Here is an 18,312-nt window from a genome sequence, read left to right on the forward strand (position 1 = left end):
AATATAAAAGCAAGTGACATAGACCTTTTAACCATCTTTACCTTATATGTTTTAATGAAATAAAGTAAATTAAATATTAAAGTCAATTCAATAAATATTTATTAAAACGTAAAAATACAACAGGTACTGAAATTTAAAAAAACCAATTCAATATTAACTTAAATAAATTTTTTCGTTTTAAACACTAAATCACATTTTATATACATAAATATATCGTCACCTAAGTGGAAGATCGACCTATCTCGGCAGGCAATTCGAAAACGCCCTATCTCAGAAAACTTTTGAAGATCGCCCTACTTCAGAATTTGATTGAAGAACGCCTTATTTCAGAATTTTATTTAAAAAACATCCTATCTCAGCTGGCGATTCAAAAACACCCTATCTCAGTACATTTTCAATGTATTTCCAGCTGAGATAGGGCGTTTTTGAGCCGAATTCTGAGATAGGGTGTTTTTCAATAAAATTCTGAAATAGGGCGTTCTTCAGTCAAATTCTGAAGTGGGGCGTTCTTGAATAATTTCTGAGATAGGCCGTTTTCGAATTGGCTGCCGACATAGGTCCCTCTTCCCGTGAGGTGACGATATTAAGTAAAAATAAAAAAATTCATTAAAACTTATCACCTACCACAACCGTAAAATTCATTAAAAACTTACATTAACTTAAAATCTATTTCAAATCGCTATCATCTAAAACACCATCTAAAGCTAAACTTAAAATATCCCGAGTTGTCGCGGAGTTTGTTACTTCCTTGTCTTTTTTTCTGGCGGAAGATAGCAGGGAATGGATGGCGTCAATGGTTTCCAGAGCAGCGTCCTCACTTTTCATACCATCCAGTATGCTGACCACCTCCTCGCCAAACCACTCATATTTCCTTTTTGTGTTTGTCACCATTATATTTGTCAACTCTTTTAATCCCTGTTGTACCTTTTGTTGAAAATGAGCCTTATTTCGTTTTCTGCAAGATGATGAAACCTGAAAATAAAATAATTGTTATTATTTTTAGTTCCCAGAGTCTCCAAATAAACGAAATCAATTGCAGATCAGTTTGAGCGGAAATGGCAGTTTCCTCTTTGTTTAGGAGCTTTAGATGGAAAGCATGTAAGCTTCTACGCTTCTCAATCAGATGGCTCTTACTATCACAATTACAAAGGAACTGATAGCATTGTACTGCTAGCACTGGTGGATGCAAATTGCAAATTTATTTATATAAACGTGGGCGCAAATGGTAGAACTCATGATGGAGCTATCCTAAGCCATTCGTCTTTACAGCGAGTGTTGAATAATGGGGATACATACTTTCCACCAGACAAAGTTATAGGGAACCAAAGATTATTGCCTTATGTCGTGGTTGCCGATAATGCTTTTGCACTACAAAGACACCTGATGAAACCTTACTCACACCTCACAAGTGTGCGTGAAAAAATTATTTTCAATAAAAGATTGTCCAGGGCACGTCAAACAAGTGAAAGAGCTTTCGGCATACTCTCTCAAAGATTCCTTATACTGAAGAAACCAATCAACTTACAAAACGTAAGAACTATTGAGACCATTATACAGGCGTGTTGTGTACTTCACAACTTTATTTTAAGTAATAGGATAAGTTCTTTGAGTGAACCATTTATGGATACAATGCATTCTAATGCAATATCATATGAAAGAAATCTCTCACCTGAAGCAATAAGAAATTCTTTTCTTGAATATTTTAATAATGAAGGAAAGCTGGAGTGGTTAGAACAGCAATAAAAGTTATGCAAATTAAATATAATGCCTGAAATTTTAAATAAATATGGTTGAGCCTTTTTAACTTATTTTAATGAATTCAACGTTTTTCAGCATTTCGGCTACGAATCGTGAAAATATAACTTACCGACGGTTCGTCCCTCAACGAGGCGTTATCAGTGTTTATATTATTGTCTGTATCGTATCTCTATTGGAAAAATTACAAATTACTCTTAGAAAACTTTATGTCACAAAATCTTACCGTTTGTGGCCTGTTTTCATCATTTAATCTATCCTGCATCTCCCTTATTTCTACGTTTGGACGTAGAAACTGGAGCAGCTCGTAACACCACATTTTGGGTGTTTTCACATCTGCTGCGCCGCATCCACTCCGTTTACTGGCTTCAATTGCCCTCACTTCTCTCCGAAATTGTGAGCGCAGTCCTTGAATTTTTTCCCTAATGTTTTTTGGGGTCACAAGGGGATCTTTCGTCACCAAAACGTCGTGAATTCCATTTATTGCCGCATTTCGCTTATCCCTGTCACTATAATGGCAATGCTTTGTGTTCCAAAGACTCTCGGGCCTGGAGAAGATTTATTAATTCTTCCGTTAACGCTCGGCTCCAGGAGATAGACATTTCTATAATTATAAAAATTAATTGACCCACTTTAGATTTTCACAAATTTCTTTGCTTAGTCATTTTCTAACGACACACAAATAAGTAATAATGTTTTTGTAATACAAATACTCACTTTAATAACTTTTATATTCGCGCGGATATTAAATATCTTTATATCGAAAATTTTGCGTTAGCAGTACATATACTCAGCGCGTTTTCTTCTGGAATAAACATGTAAACTGCAACATCTACCATATCGGTATGGCAATACTGTATTTTCCAGCAAATTTTTGTGTATGGCAACACTTATTTTTCATCTGTTTGGCCCAACAAATTTAGTTTGCTGTGAGAGTCACCAAACTCTCTCTCTCCGAGTTTGCTGCAACAACAATTTCACGCAGTTTGCCAAACAAAATTTCTGCATAACACCGACCTAAGCGACACTCACAATAGCATCGATAATCGATAATCGCTTAATAGTCGTTTATCTACTGCCAGTCGACACTCGCAATAGGGGTGGTAGTTTATCGCAGTTTCTTATGAACTCTTGGTAATCAAGCTGAATCCCGCTGACTGCGCCAATTAAGGTTTTTAGGAAATAAACTTTTGATTTTTATTTGGATTCAGGTAAACTTTAGTTTTATTTTCCCCAATTTTATCTTTCGTTGTCACGCTAGTTCTTTTTACAACTCCATACTAGTCATTCCTGTGTTTTATCGAAAACCTTACAATCGTTTTTCGATTACTTAAGCCTAGGTTACATACTTACATACAGATATGATTATGAGCTTAAGGTGCCTATGCATATGTTACGGTTGGTCTACGTCATAACCGAACCATTATTTTGGTAATAAATTTGCACGATTTGCAAACGTTGTTCCGGAGTAAGTCTATTCATTACTAGGGATGCAAACGATGCATCGATATTTTTGAAACATCGATAATATCGGTTAAAAATTCGATGTTTACATTTTCCTAAAATCGCTAAATTGACGATACTTCGACGCCAGTTTCAGCGATGTTTTAACATCGAATTATGCTGCTAAAATTTTTTGACTGGCCATGAATTTTTATATTTTTTTCTTTTAAAAGGAACATTCAGAAATTCGTATCTTTCGATATTAAAAATGCATACTTAGTCATTAAAAAAGGACCGGAATCCCGTTGAAATTTCAATGAAATTGGGCCTTGGAACTTTAGGCTCAGCGAACTTACGACGGCATGCATTTCTATTCTATTTATAGGGAGGGAATGGTAAATAAATAAGGCAATAATTGAATTACAGAGAGTTGGAATTGAAAAGTATTAAATTTTCCTAACAAATCTCGAAACATCGGAAGCCATCGCTATATCGATGTTTTTCTGGCGATGTATTTTAGCATCGATGTTCATTTTTCCGATGCATCGAAACATCGATGTATCGATGTTACTCAAAATTTGCATCCCTATTCATTATGAAAAGGCAAACCAAACTGAGTATAAAACAAGTAACAGCTGTCAACAAGACCAACTCCGAAAAAAGTATTGCCTCATTGCCACACGTCTAAAAAAAAACACCCTTTATTTACCAGAGAAAAGAGTATGTATTTAATATTATCCCTGCCAGCCAAAAGTGGTGAAAAATCTGGTGAAACTGCGGGTTTCGGTCACTTCAAAACTGGTGACAAAACTGGTTACATTTGTATGGGCGGTGTGCAGATTGTCACCACTTTCCCCCTGTACGTGTGAGCCCTGCATCACTGTCGCACTCATTCAGATACTTCCTAAGGAAAACATATAGCTGCACTCGTCTAGCATTGCCCCCTTCTGCCGGCTCAGGGTTGCATTCTCTTCACAGCGAATTCAAAATAACCTTAGAAACTTTAAATAAAAAATTCTAAAATGTTTTGATTTTTGTTTTGCAAAATTTATTTTCAAAATGCATAATATACATACTTAATAACCAATAGGGGGCAAGGCAAAGAATGTCTGGGGCCTTGCGACGTCTACTACAGCTGCCATGTAAAGGAGCGCAAATTCGGAGTTGGATTTGTGGTGGGAGAGAGACTCCGTCGCCGAGTACTGTCGTTCACCCCGGTGGACGAGCGTCTAGCCACAATCCGCATCAAAGCGAGATTCTTCAACATCTCGCTCATCTGCGCCCATGCCCCGACGGAAGAGAAGGATGAGGCATCCAAGGATCTCTTCTATGAGCGCTTGGAGCGCACGTACGAGCGCTGCCCCCGTCATGATATCAAAATCGTGCTTGGCGACTTCAATGCCAGGGTGGGCAAAGAAGGGATCTTTGGAACCACCGTCGGAAAATTCAGCCTCCACGACGAAACGTCCGACAACGGATTGAGGCTGATCGACTTCGCCGGGGCCCGAAACATGGTAGTATGCAGTACTAGGTTCAAGCATAAAAAGATCCATCAAGCTACCTGGCTGTCTCCGGATCGAAAAACGAGAAACCAAATCGATCATGTTGTGATAGACGGAAGGCACGCTTCCAGTGTTTTAGACGTACGCACACTCCGAGGCCCAAACATCGACTCGGACCACTATCTTGTTGCAGCCAAGATACGCACCCGCCTCTGTGCAGCAAAAAATGTGCGCCCAAATATGCAAGGAAAGCTTAACGTCGAAAAGCTGCAATCACAACAGACAGCCAGCGCTTTCGCTACTCGACTCTCACACCTGCTCTCAGAGAGCACTCTTCAACAAACCGACATATGCGAGCAGTGGAACCACATTTCCCGCTCATTAAGTACCGCCGCCGAAGAAGTAGTCGGATTTCAGCGAGCCCGAAAGAACAACTGGTACGATGAGGAGTGTCAGGAAGCTGCAGAGAAAAAAGATGCCGCCTACAGGGCCACGCTGCGATCGGGCGCAACGCGCGCTATGTGGGACCGCTATAGGGATCTGAAGAGGGAAGCGAGACGTATTTGCCGCAACAAGAAGAGAGAGGCAGAAATACGTGAGTGCGAAGAGCTTGAAATGCTGGCCGACAGGAGGAATGCCCGAAAATTTTACCAGAGAGTTAGGCGACTCACGGAAGGTTTAAAGACCGGGGCGCACTCCTGTAAGAACAATAATGGCGACCTAGTAACTGATGTCCAGAGCGTACTTAAATTATGGAGGGAACACTTTTCCGCCCTACTAAATGGCAGCAGCACAGAAAGTTGTGGAGAAGAAGAACCCGAGCCCGCAGTCGATGATGACGGAGTCGACGTTCCACCGCCTGACTATGACGAGGTACGTATAGCAATAACGCGGCTGAAAAACAACAAAGCCGCTGGAGCTGACAGCCTGCCAGCTGAGCTATTCAAGTACGGCGGCGAGGAGTTGATAAGGTGCATGCATCAACTCTTGTGCAGAATATGGTCCGATGAACGCATGCCCGACGACTGGAATTTAAGTGTGCTCTGCCCAATCCACAAGAAAGGTGACCCCGCCATTCGCGCCAACTACCGCGGGATCAGCCTTCTAAGCATAGGTTACAAGGTCTTATCGAGCGTATTGTGTGAAAGACTGAAGCCCACCGTCAATGAACTGATTGGGCCTTATCAGTGTGGCTTTAGACCTGGCAAATCCACCATAGACCAGGTATTCACAATACGCCAAATCTTGGAAAAGACCCGCGAGAAAAGGATCGACACTCACCACCTATTTGTCGACTTTAAAGCCGCTTTTGACAGCACTAAAAGGAGTTGCCTATACGCCGCTATGTCTGAATTTGGCATCCCCTCAAAACTCATACGGCTGTGTAAAATGACGTTGAGCAATACCACCAGCTCCGTCAGAATTGGAAAAGACCTCTCCGAGCCGTTCGCCACAAAACGGGGTTTCAGACAGGGCGACTCCCTTTCATGTGACTTCTTTAATCTGATGTTGGAGAAGATAATAAGAGCTGCAGAACTGAACCGCTCAGGAACAATTTACTACAAGAGCGTGCAATTGCTGGCTTATGCCGATGACATCGACATCATCGGTAACAAAAACCGCGAAGTCTGTTCTGCCTTTTCCAAGTTGGATAGGGAAGCAAAGCGCATGGGTCTGGTGGTAAACGAGGACAAGACGAAGTATCTCCTGTCATCAAACAAACAGTCAGCACATTCGCGCCTTGGCACCCACGTCACTGTTGACAGGTGCAATTTCGAGAAAGTAGAGAATTTCGTTTACTTGGGAACCAGCATTAACACCGATAATAATGTCAGCATTGAAATCCAACGTAGAATCACTCTTGCCAACAAGTGCTACTTTGGACTGAGTAGGCAATTCAGGAGTAAAGTCCTCTCTCGACGTACGAAAACCACGCTCTATAAGTCACTCATCATGCCCGTGCTGGTATATGGCGCAGAAGCATGGACAATGACAACATCCGATGAGGCGGCTCTTGGGGTGTTTGAGAGAAAGATTTTGCGGAAGATTTACGGTCCTTTACGCGTTGGCGACGGTGAGTACCGCAGACGATGGAACGATGAGCTGTATGAGCTTTACAACGATATGGACATAGTGCAGCGAATTAAAATACAGCGGCTCCGCTGGCTTGGTCATGTCGTTCGAATGGACACCGACGCTCCAGCTCTGAAAGTATTCAACTCGGAACCCGCTGGTGGTAGCAGAGGAAGAGGGAGGCCCCCACTGCGATGGAAAGATCAGGTGGAGAAGGACTTGGCTTCACTTGGCGTTTCCAATTGGCGTCAGTTGGCACAGAGGAGAAACGACTGGCGTGCTTTGCTGAACTCGGCCAAAATCGCTTAGGCGGTTACAGCGCCAAAAAAGAAGAAGAAGAAGAAGAATAACCAATATTATGAATAAAACTTGTAATTAACATTAATAAATATATTTTTACCTACATACATATGCACTGGCTTAATTTCTTATTATTAGTATTACTCATTTGCACATAGATGTTTAAAAAGTTGGAAAATTTCTATAACAAAGTTAAGCGATTTTAATAATATTATAATCAAAAGAAAGGTAATCGATTTATCTTTCTTTTGAAATATATTAAAAGTTGCAAATCATTTATAATGGTTCACAAAAATTCAGTTTCATTACAACTTTGAAAAATTTGATTGCGTTTTTTCGACTTATATATAGACGGTTTCAAAAGTTGCAAAATTTCTATAAAAAAGTTAAGCGATTTTAACAATATTATAATCAAAAGAAAGGTAATCGGTTTACCTTTCTTTTGGTATATATTAACAGTTGAAAATCATTTACACTAGTTCACAAAAAATCTGTTTTGTTACAACTTTGCAAAATTTTACCACTTTTCCACTGCTTATATATAGCTGTTTACAAAAGTTGCAAAGTTTTTATGAAAACGTAAAGCAATTTTAACGGTGTTATAATCAAAAGAAAGGTAATCGGTTTACCTTTCTTTTCATATATATTAACAGTTGCAAATCATTTACACTAGTTCACAAAAAATCTGTTTTGTTACAACTTTGCAAAATTTTACCACTTTTCCACTGCTTATATATAGCTGTTTACAAAAGTTGCAAAGTTTTTATGAAAACGTAAAGCAATTTTAACGGTGTTATAATCAAAAGAAAGGTAATCGGTTTACCTTTCTTTTGATATATATTAACAGTCGCAAATCATTTATGGTGGTTCAGAAAAATTAAGTTTTCTTACAACTTTGCAAAATTTGACAAGTTGGACCTACACTTTGAAGGTGCTCCTGGCGTTGAAGGTGCTGAGGGCGGAAGGTAATCATGGTGCTCCTGGCGATGAAGGAGCTGAGGGTAGAAGGTACTGGTGGTGCTCCTGGCGATGAAGAAGCTGAGTGCAGAAGTTTCTAATGGTGCTCCTGGCGATGAAGATGCAAGCGTTGAAGGTGCTGATAGTGAATCTGTAAACAAGCAAAAATATCAATTAAAATTTATAAACATACAAAAAGTCTCAATACATACCTTAAGAATGTGACTAAGTCGCTGCTGTTTTGCAATCTAAAAGAAGAAATTACATTATAATTAAATAAAATTGTTAAATACGTATTCTTACCTACAAAATTTTCGTAGTGACATTTCTTCACAGTATGTATGCTGTCATCAAAACTCTGATGTTTCTAACTTGCTCGCTCTAATGCATAGAATTCTTGTTAGAGTACGAATTCTTATCGGGTATGTAGCTCTAACAAAGGGACATTTTTTGACAGTTCTAACAAAAAATTTGTAAGTGTGTGGGTGAGATGACTAAAAAGTTGTGAATGAGTTTGTAAATCGTTTGAATTTTAGGGGAAAGTGGTGAGCCGTGGCTGGCAGGGATGTTAATGTGTTTTAAAAAATATAAAGAAGTAGAAATTATAAAATGTATTTTCCTTTTTAACTTTTGTATGTTTGTTATTTAAATTCAAAGTTGGTTTTAGTTGCTTCGATTAACAAGCACACAGACAGGGTAAAAGGAAGGAACACTTCCAGGGTTAGAAAGAATGAATTCAGCTACATATTTATGGAGTTATAATGAGTTATGCCACTGTTCTCATCGCGATCAGCTGAGAATAATCAGAAGACATTAGAAAAAAGTTAAGGGAATGACAAAACACTTTTTTAAAGTTGGTTAAAGGTCCACCTGTACCTAGCATTCCGCACAAGGGTGAAAGTCTATTACTTCATTAGCATATTTTATTATGTGGAAAATACTGCTATAAAATTTTAATCCTTGCACTGATTTCAAACTTGATATAGATTTCTTATAAGCAATTTTAATTATAATACAATTAAGCGATGCAAATATATTACGAATCAGTATTATAGATTTGTTTTCAAATAATTTAAATTTACAGTTTTCACAGTACACGTTCTGATGTTTCGGCCTTTTTTCTTAACTCTGCTGCCATTCGATAAAATGACCATTAAAACGATTGGTTTGCAGTCGTTAGCATAAAAACATTTTAGTTACTCCTTTAGAAGGTTTTTCTATGCACCGCCCGTTGTCCCTCTTCTTCATATTCCCGTTTTGAAATCCACATTTTCTTGAAAGTGTCTAGAGACGCTAAAATAGAGCCTCCCATCCATGTAGAGTATAGGCGTTCTTGTGGCGCAGCAATCTGTATACCAATAAAAATGTAGTTAGCTGTGAAAAAATTTTAACATGTTGCAAAGAAAATACAAAATTATGCAGACTGCGAAGCAAAAGTGAACACTGAACTGGACCTCCTGCAGTCTTAAGTCTATATGCAGAGGAACAATGTATTTAGCACAACAAAAAATGTTTTTGGACTTATTTGCAGTTCGATCCTTACGGAGTATTATAGCTACGGTGACCATCCGTTCTGTTTTTTGCAGGACCGTACTGTTTTTCGAAGGTCGGTCCTGCGTAGTTTTTCAAACCTGAAAAACCTGAAAATGTACTGATTTTTTCCAATGGATGGATTTTTTCAAAAAAGTGTTTTTTTGGTACTTTTCGTAGCTTTTCTTCAATATCTCATGAAAAAATCTCCAAAGCAACGTAAGCGACTTACAGCTCGAAGGGTATTGATGTGCCTCTTCCCAAAATATATAACTTGTGGCGACTTCAATGAAAATTATTACTGCTACAGGCGTTTCATTTGATTTTTTTTTTCATTATTTTAAAAATTTGATAAAGAAGATATATCATTACAATAAACTTTGAGCCAAAGATAATAAAAATCGGATTAGGAATGTAGATGCTATGGAGCGCAACCTGCACAAATTATATATTTTTGTAAAGGGCACTTTGTAACTCGTCGTTTACGTCGATTCATGACGTCGATTTTTGACAAATAATTGCGAAAAGTACCAAAAAAAAAAAAAAGACGGGTATTGTTTTCGTTTTGAACGACTCCACATTTGCCTATAAAATAATCTTTTAAAGATTTTCACTTTTCGTGTAAGCTATTGTAATTATAATATGTTTCACTATACTTTGATAAATATTCATGTAAAAAAGATTAATATCGATGAAGAAAACGTGATTCATTTTTAAAGTTTAAAATGTATTAAGAATTTAGAATCATAAATACTCTTTTGATATTTTTATACTACGTAAATATATGTAGGCATATTTTTGAAAAATTGTCCTTCATTTTGAATCCATATTTATGGTCACCGTAATTATAGCCCATTTAATTAAAGTGATTGGGATTTTTTTACGATGCTGGGCATCTTATTCCATACAAAAAATGTGTCAAACATACTTTGTATGGAAGAAAATTCGAGACACCGCCAGCAAAAAAATTAAAAATAAATAAAATAAAAAAACTTTAATATACCACGCTTTTATAAATGGACTGAAAATTAGAAAATAATATAGATTTTATCTTGATAACTTTTGATTTTGAAATTTTAGCAAAAGTCATTATAAACAATTTATGAGATTGAAAACGAAAAACGTATAGCGCATGCAATACAAAGATTTAATTGACAATAGTACAAGTAATTTTTAGCAAAATAAAACCGACTTCAACTCTCATATAAAAAAAAAATATATAATATATATATATCTCATGATCCACTGATCGGATCTTAATCAGATTAGTATGGGACCACCTCTGAGACACAACCTTTCCGATGCAAAAATCGGTTGACGTGGTCCAAAGTTATGCGGTAACATACAAAAAAAAACCGACGAACTGATAACCTCCTCCTTTTTGGAAGTCGGTTAAAAACTTCATAGCATAGACCCAACATTTCTCCAGAGAAAGTACAAATGTGAGATCGATTTTAAGCCTGTGAGGCGGAACGAATTCGGTTTCCGCGCGATATCAGGAACGCTTTTAATGATCAAAGTAAACGTTCGCGCCAACTCAGCTTAGCGCTGTACGAGGCTGTTAGCAAACGCACATTGTACAGTGGCCTTGCGCGGCTGGGTTCCAAGCCCTCTTGATGCCTGACAGGCGAACGTTAGTAGTAAAGGTGGTTGTTGTTGTAGCGGCTACAACAACCCCGCCCAGGTAGGCTAATATCTCAGTCGTTGTCGTCAGGTTCCACTAACGGCAGCCCCAAGAAGCGTGCAGCCTCTATGGGGTCGGTCCATAGGGACGACGCCGTTAGGGTTGTGGGGTTTTCCGGGCACGCGAAGAGATGTTTCGAGTCGTGAGGGGTCCCTCCGCATGCCGGACATTCGTTCGGCACATCCGCATTTAACCTACTTAGGTAGGAATTTAGCTTGCTGCAGTAGCCAGATCGAAGTTGGGCTATTGTTGTCCTGGTCCCCCGAGGCAGATGGAGCTCCGTCGCGTCAATGTCCGGTGTTTGTGTGCCTAGAACGGCATTCACAGGTCTTAAGTCTACATAACTCGAGACTGCGTCCCTGTGAATGCCGTTCAGGGCCTGACTGTGAGCTGACGGGTCCAGAGGTTGCTTAATGAACCTCTGGACTTCGTCCGTCAGTTCATATAGATGCCTCCTGACGTGCCACGGCGAGGGCTCCTCTGCAAGCAGCTGTCTATTTGGGTGGCCACATCTGTGGCTCCCAGCAAGAAACTGCTTGCAGAGCATGGTGTTGTGCTCCCTAATTGGGAGCATTTTCGCCTCGTCGTGGAGGTGGTGTTCTGGTGACATCAGGAGGCATCCAGTCGCTGTCCTAAGTGCTGTATTTTGCACCGTCTGTAGCTTCGTCCACTGCGTCCTACTAGTCCCCGGCGACCACACTGGTGCTGCGTAGTTCAAAACCGGCTGGCCTATTGCCTTGTATGTTTCCAGCAACGTTTCTTTGTCTTTGCCCCAAGTACTGCCGGCTAGCGACTTGAGGACTTTGTTGCGGCTCTGTACTTTATTGACAATAGCGGTTGCGTGCGCAGAGAAGGAGAGCAGGCTGTCGAATGTTACTCCGAGAATTTTAGGATTATTCACCGTCGGAATTGGTGTCATCGACGTGAATTCCTAGCGGTAGCCTGACCTCCTTCGTCCAGGTTGTGAAAAGGGTCGCAGAGGATTTCGTAGGGGAGAGGGCTAGACACTTTGCAGTGAAGAACCGAGAAAGTTCAGAGAGATATCCGTTTACTTTCGAACACAGGTCATCAATTCCATTCCCAGTCGCCATGATCGAGCAATCGTCGGCGTAAGAGACAATCGAGACTCCCTCTGGTGGTTGAGGGAGCTTTGAGATGTAAAAGCTAAACAGTAGTGGGGAAAGGACGCCACTATGTGGAACCCCCTGTTTTATTTCCTTAGTTTGCTCGATTTGTCTCTAAACATTACCGACGAGTGTCGACCACTTAGATAATTTGCCGACCACCGTTTGAGCCTCTGTGGGAGAGAGGAAGCCTCTATATCTTCTAGTAGCGTGGAGTGGCTGACAGTGTCAAAAGCCTTTGACAGGTCCAACGCTACTAGAATCGTTCTCTCACAGGGACGTTTACGGTTAAGACCACGAGTTATCCGAGTGTTTATGACGTTAAGTGCTGTTGTTGTACTGTGCACTTTACGGAAACCATGCTGATGCTTCGCTGGGTCAAGTGGTTTGTGAAATACGAGAGTAGCAAGGCCTCTAGTGTCTTCGCTACCGGGGAAAGGAGTGTTATCGGACGATAAGAATCTCCTATGTTGGCGGGTTTCCCCGGTTTGAGCAGTGGGACCACTCTCCCCACCTTCCAGATGTCTGGGATGATGAGAGTGGTCATGGACAAATTGAGGACCTCCGTTAGGTACGCTACCCCCCGCAGGACCCAAATTTTTCAGCATCAGCATGCATATTCTGGCGGGACCCATGGCTTTGGAGGCTTTCGCCTTCCCGATGGCCGCCTGAACTTCACCGCAAGTGAAAGCAAGGTGGGCACAGGTTGTTGACAGTTTGCGCAGCCTTCTGGTCACTCGACGCCTGGCTTTGTCCACCAGAGGATGCAGTATGAACTGCCGGCTAAAATAGCTCGCGCATCGCTCCGGGTCCGACGAAGCATGGTCGCCGAAAGAAATTTCGACTCTGTCGTCGTGCTTCGTCGGATTGGACAGTGACCTCACGGTTGACCAAAGCTTACTCACACCAGAGGTGAAGTTGCAGGTCTTCAGATGCTCTTCCCACTTCTTCCGCTTATGTACGTTTACTAGTTGCCGAATCTCCAGCTCCGGCGGGAGGCGTCGCAGTTGAGGTCTGCGACCGAGCAGCACAGCACGGGCCCTCGAAGTTCCTCGACCAATCTCGCGTGGTGCGCAGACCTGAGCATGCCCTAAAGTGGCACCAGCCAAGGCAGGTGTTGCACTTGACTGATGTCACATTACGGAATATCCTGGTCTGACATACCGTGCAGATTGTAGGAGGAGCCAAGAGTTGTTGGCGGCGGCGTGTGGGTGGTGGTGTGGTTGTGTGTGTTCTGTGGTCTGTAGCCGTTGTGGTGTGGTCTATTGTGTTATGTTGTTGTGCTGTGGTGTTTGTGTGGGACTGCTCAGGTGGACTGGGGTTAGCCGTGGAGGCTGCTCTGTTAGAGCAACAGGGGGCCACAAAAGATGTGGTCCACTGCCGATGTGTAAGTAGTCCTGAGCAGACTATGAGGTGACTCCACCCCTCGCAAGCATTGCACTTGACAGATGTGGAGTTGTGGTTTAGTCGTCTCTGGCATACACAGCAGGTGTAGGTTTCTGGCCCTGGGTTTGACTCGATGCCAGCCCTGAGAAGGAGAAAGGAGTAGGAAAAGGATCTGAAATTTTAAGAAAAAAGCATTGCTTAATTTTTATTCATAAGGCCCAATGTGATACAAAAAAGTCGATTTAATTTGTACGTACAGGTCACAATAGAAAAGATAAACAACTAATTCCTTTTAAGTGTGAAAGTAAATACGAATAAGATAATTTATGGATTGTTTGAGTGCGTTCGCTTTTAAATGCTTTTTTTTTATTTTTTTAAATGACCCCTTTTAAAAAGATTATAAAATATGTGTTATTTTCAATACGAATTATTTTTATTAATATTAAAAAAATTATTCAATTATTTTATTTTTTTACTTTAAAAACATACGAAATATGTTTAAGCCCATTTCTTTTTAAATTAAGGTTTTAGAAAGACAGAATTTGTACTTTTTTTCAAAGTAGCCTCACAGGCGAACGTTAGTATTAAAGGAATAAAAAATAAGGTTAGTATTCTAGGGTTAAGCGGTCGTTACTCATATACCCATATACCCACATACGTACATACATATATTACTCTTCATATCAATTCTGGTCTACTACATGCGCGCCACGCTTTTCATTTTCAATCTCATAAATTGTTTATAATGACTTTGCTAAAATTTCAAAATCAAAATTTATCAAAACAAATTCTATGGGACTGAGAAATATTATTTTCTAATTTTTAGTCCATTTATAAATGCGTGGTATATTAAAAAGTTTACTTATTCTATTTATTTTCTACTTTTGTCTTGTCTTTATAAAATTTTGCAAGCTATTAAAATAATAATACTTTCAGTGAAAAGAGAACAGAAGACTATGCAAACAAAATGTTTTGTGCTCACGTTTAGTACATACGCTGACTTCCAAAATGTATGTGTGCAATGTATGTATACTGTTTGACTGCGGTGTGCGTACAACGTAGCTATGGTTACCCTGGGATTCAGTAAGCGGTCACTAACCCTGGCATTCAGTAAGCGGTCTCTAGTCACTAATAGTGACTTTTGGTGGTGAACTTGGATTTTCAGACTATTTGGTATTCAGTACGCTGTCTCACGTCTAGTCTCAAAAATAAGTCACTAATTTGTCAGCTGGCTAAGACCAGGTCAGAAAAATAGAAGTATGGAGAAAAAGCTTATTTCTTTCCATTTTATTAAAAAAAAAAAACGCGAAAATGAAGCGAGGAAATTTGTTCAACAAGAATTTCATTAGGAAATAAACCAAAATGCTTTTATGTCATACAAATGTATTGAAAAAAATTATTTTTTTTGTTTATAAAACATTAAAATCTTAAGATTGTTAAAAAAAAAATAAAACAAATAAAAAAATAAAAAAAAAACTAAATAAAAAAAATAATAAAAAATCTTCTACGGCCGAGGAAGACTTGAACCCGGACCCTCTCCGCTGCCAGCCTAATACTTTGACCACTCGGCCATTGCGACTCTTTGAGCGGCGCGGGCAAAAGGCATACATAAACACTATCAGATGATTGTCTGTGTTTGCTTTCACCACATATTTTTGGTGAACTTTTTGTGACTCTCTCCTTCTGAATATCCCAATCGTCTCAAGTCACAAAAATAGTCACTAATTGCTAATCTCAAATTTAGTGACTTGAGATGAGCTGAATTACTGAATCCCAGGGTTAGTTAAAATACACGGCAAAAATATGCAAAGTAAATTTTTATACCCGAGCGCACTTGTGCACAAGGGTATTATAACTTTGTTCACATAACGGTTGTTTGTAACAGGCAAAACGAATCGAGATAGATATAGACAAATGTATACATAAATGATCAGAATGAAAAGAGAAATCGATTAAGCGGTGACTGTCTGTCCGTCCGTCCGTCCGTCTGTGCACACGATAACTCGAGTAAAAATTAAGATATCTTAACGAAACTTGGTACGTGTACTTCTTTCGGGCGTAGGACGGATGGTATTGAAAATGGGCAAAATCGGACAATAACCACGCCTACCTCCCATATAACGGTAATTTTCAGAAATACAAAAACTGCGATATTTTAGTAACTACTGAAGATAATTCACTCAAAATTGATATTTATAATACATTTTAGACGAAAAATAAGAATATTAACATTTTTTTGAAAACGGGCGTAGCCACGCCCACTTATGGTTACATGTGTATATCTTGGTAACCGCTGCATCAATTTATTCCAAACTTGGCACAGTTGTTGGCCCTGGTACAGCATACCAAATAGCCGAAAATTTTTAAAATCCGACAATAACCACGCCCACATCCCATATAACGGTAATTTCGAGAAATACGAAATCCTCGATAAATCAGTAAATATTAAAGCTAATTTATTCAAAATGATGGTTGCAACAATTCTTTGCCAGGAAATACGTTTATGATAAAATTTTGGAAAATGGGCGTGGCACCGCCCACTTATGATTTCATATAAGTATATCGGTAACCGTTCTACCAATTTGTACCAAACTCGGTGTGGTTATTGTGCTTGCCACATAAAAGCATACCGTTGAAAATTGTTGAAATCGGACTAAAATTACGGCCGCTTTTCATATAACGGTAAATTTCAGAAACTCTTGAAATTTCAATATTTTGAAATTTAAGGACGCTAGTTTACTTAAAATTTATACACGCCGGCTTATCATGTAGCGGTAGCTTTCGGAAAGGTGGAAAACATATATTTAATAATTGCGCCGGGTATTTAATGTTCGGCTCCGCCCGAACTTAGACTTTCTTACTTGTTACATTATGAAACACTTTTTATGCACGCACATTTTCGCACTCTCATTCTCTCCCGTGCCAAATATTTCGTTGTTGGTTGTCGAGCGTTCAATTCGTGAAGTTTTTAGTGATGCCGTGATACTTGTACGATGCACTGTTACTACCGTCTCAGTGTACATTTTGGAACATAATGCTTAGTTAAAAAAAAATACCCTTACAATATGGAACATGATTCTTCTTACGATGTATACACTGCAAATGACATTTTGGAAGTGAGCCATACATACATACATATAGCAGCATTTAATTTCATTTAAAGAAATGGCGTGTCGTCCATTTCCGCTGTAATGCATATTTTTAGGCGCAATATATACCTACTTGCGGCGAGGCGACATTTACCTCTAGAGTTTTGATATGGTACCAGGCGAAGAGGTTGATGTCTAGACTTTTTATAGGATCTTTGCAAAGCAAAGGTTTTATACCTATAAATGGTGTCTGGACACACAACATTGCAAATTGATAAAAGCGTTATAAAAATCAAGGGAATTTTGTAGCTGCCTCAAACCATTTAGAGGATGTTGTCAAATTTCAAGGATATTCAAGGAAAAAATTTCAAAAGGACATTTTCAATAAATACCTACCGGTGAGGACAGCAGCAAAAAATTTGATCTGTTTTAACTCTACAGAATTTTCTCTTTAATACTGGCTTTCTAGGTACATAGCACTGAATTTTTTAAAATTTTTTTTTAATCTTATATATAAAAATAAGTACACGTTTTTGGTGTGAGCTTATAACTTGAGAACGGCTTTACCGAATTCAACCAAATTTATACGGCATATTCAAGCTATCATGCAGATGGTTTATCTGAATTTTGCCCGAATTCGTAAAAGGGGGTGTGGCACCTCCAATACTAACTAAAATTTTTATATTGTATATCTCTTGAAATATTTGTGGTAGAGTACTGGAAATTGTTATAGAGATATATTAAATAATTCCATACTCATGGAGAAAAATGGGCGGTATTGGAAAAGAGGGCGTGGCACCTCCCATCTTATATATAAAAAATAAGTGCAAGATTTCAACCAAATTTATACGGCATAGTCGGGCTATTATGCAGATGGTTTGTGTTAAGTTTCCCCGAATTCGGTCTGGTATATCTCTTGAAATATTACTGGAAATTGGTATAGACATATGAAATAATTACATACTCATGGAGAAAAATGTGCGGTTTCGGAAAAGGGGGCGTGGCACTTCCCATCTTAAATGAAAAAATAAGTGCACGAATTCTACCAAATTTAAACGGTATATTCGGACTATCATGCAGATGGGTTATGTGAAGTGTGCACGAATTCGGTCCAGCGGTTCATGATAAATGACAGTTTATGTCTGTCACATGAACCACGTATGTATATGGTAGAACAGCAGATACATGAAAAATCGAAAACAGTGAAAAATTGTTGGTATGCTTCGGATAAATTAAGTCAAGTATAAACATGGCTGCAATATAGTAAAAAGAAATAAAAAATCATATGGAAAAATTCCAGGATTTTTCATTCGTTTTTCAATATTTGGTGTAGAGAAGCACACCGGGGTACCGCTAGTTACTCATATTTTTCAAATTTCAAAGTCCTGTTAAAAAATCCTGACGTCAAAAAGACTAAAGAAACTGAAAGACCAAAAATGCAATTTTACTAGTGGGATTTGAACTTGGAA

At 39.2% G+C, this 18,312-nt stretch overlaps 1 protein-coding gene across 1 annotated transcript; it reads right to left on the bottom strand.

Moving 5' to 3' along the window:
• Nucleotides 1-409: 409 nt before the first annotated feature.
• LOC118751642 lies at nt 410-2,749 on the bottom strand. Its single transcript, XM_036486458.1, has 4 exons — nt 2,473-2,749; nt 1,982-2,359; nt 1,868-1,927; nt 410-972 (listed from the first exon to the last, which is right to left on the bottom strand). Exons 2-4 carry the CDS (start codon nt 2,072-2,074, stop codon nt 667-669), a joined length of 459 nt encoding a protein of 152 aa, XP_036342351.1. The 5' UTR covers nt 2,075-2,359; nt 2,473-2,749; the 3' UTR covers nt 410-666.
• Between the last annotated feature and the right edge of the window lie 15,563 nt (nt 2,750-18,312).

Source organism: Rhagoletis pomonella, unplaced genomic scaffold (genome assembly GCF_013731165.1).
Source record: "Rhagoletis pomonella isolate Grant_MI unplaced genomic scaffold, Rhpom_1.0 Rhpom_scaffold_00873, whole genome shotgun sequence".
Classification (NCBI taxonomy): domain Eukaryota; kingdom Metazoa; phylum Arthropoda; class Insecta; order Diptera; family Tephritidae; genus Rhagoletis; species Rhagoletis pomonella.

Coding starts and splice junctions, on each gene's coding strand:
- LOC118751642 (XM_036486458.1), bottom strand. CDS start 2,074: ATGTGGTGTTACGAGCTGCTCCAGTTTCTACGTCCAAACGTAGAAATA. Junction 1,928..1,981: donor ATGAAAACAGGCCACAAACG/GTAAGATTTTGT, acceptor TTTTTCCAATAG/AGATACGATACAGACAATAA. Junction 973..1,867: donor CGTTGAGGGACGAACCGTCG/GTAAGTTATATT, acceptor TTTTATTTTCAG/GTTTCATCATCTTGCAGAAA.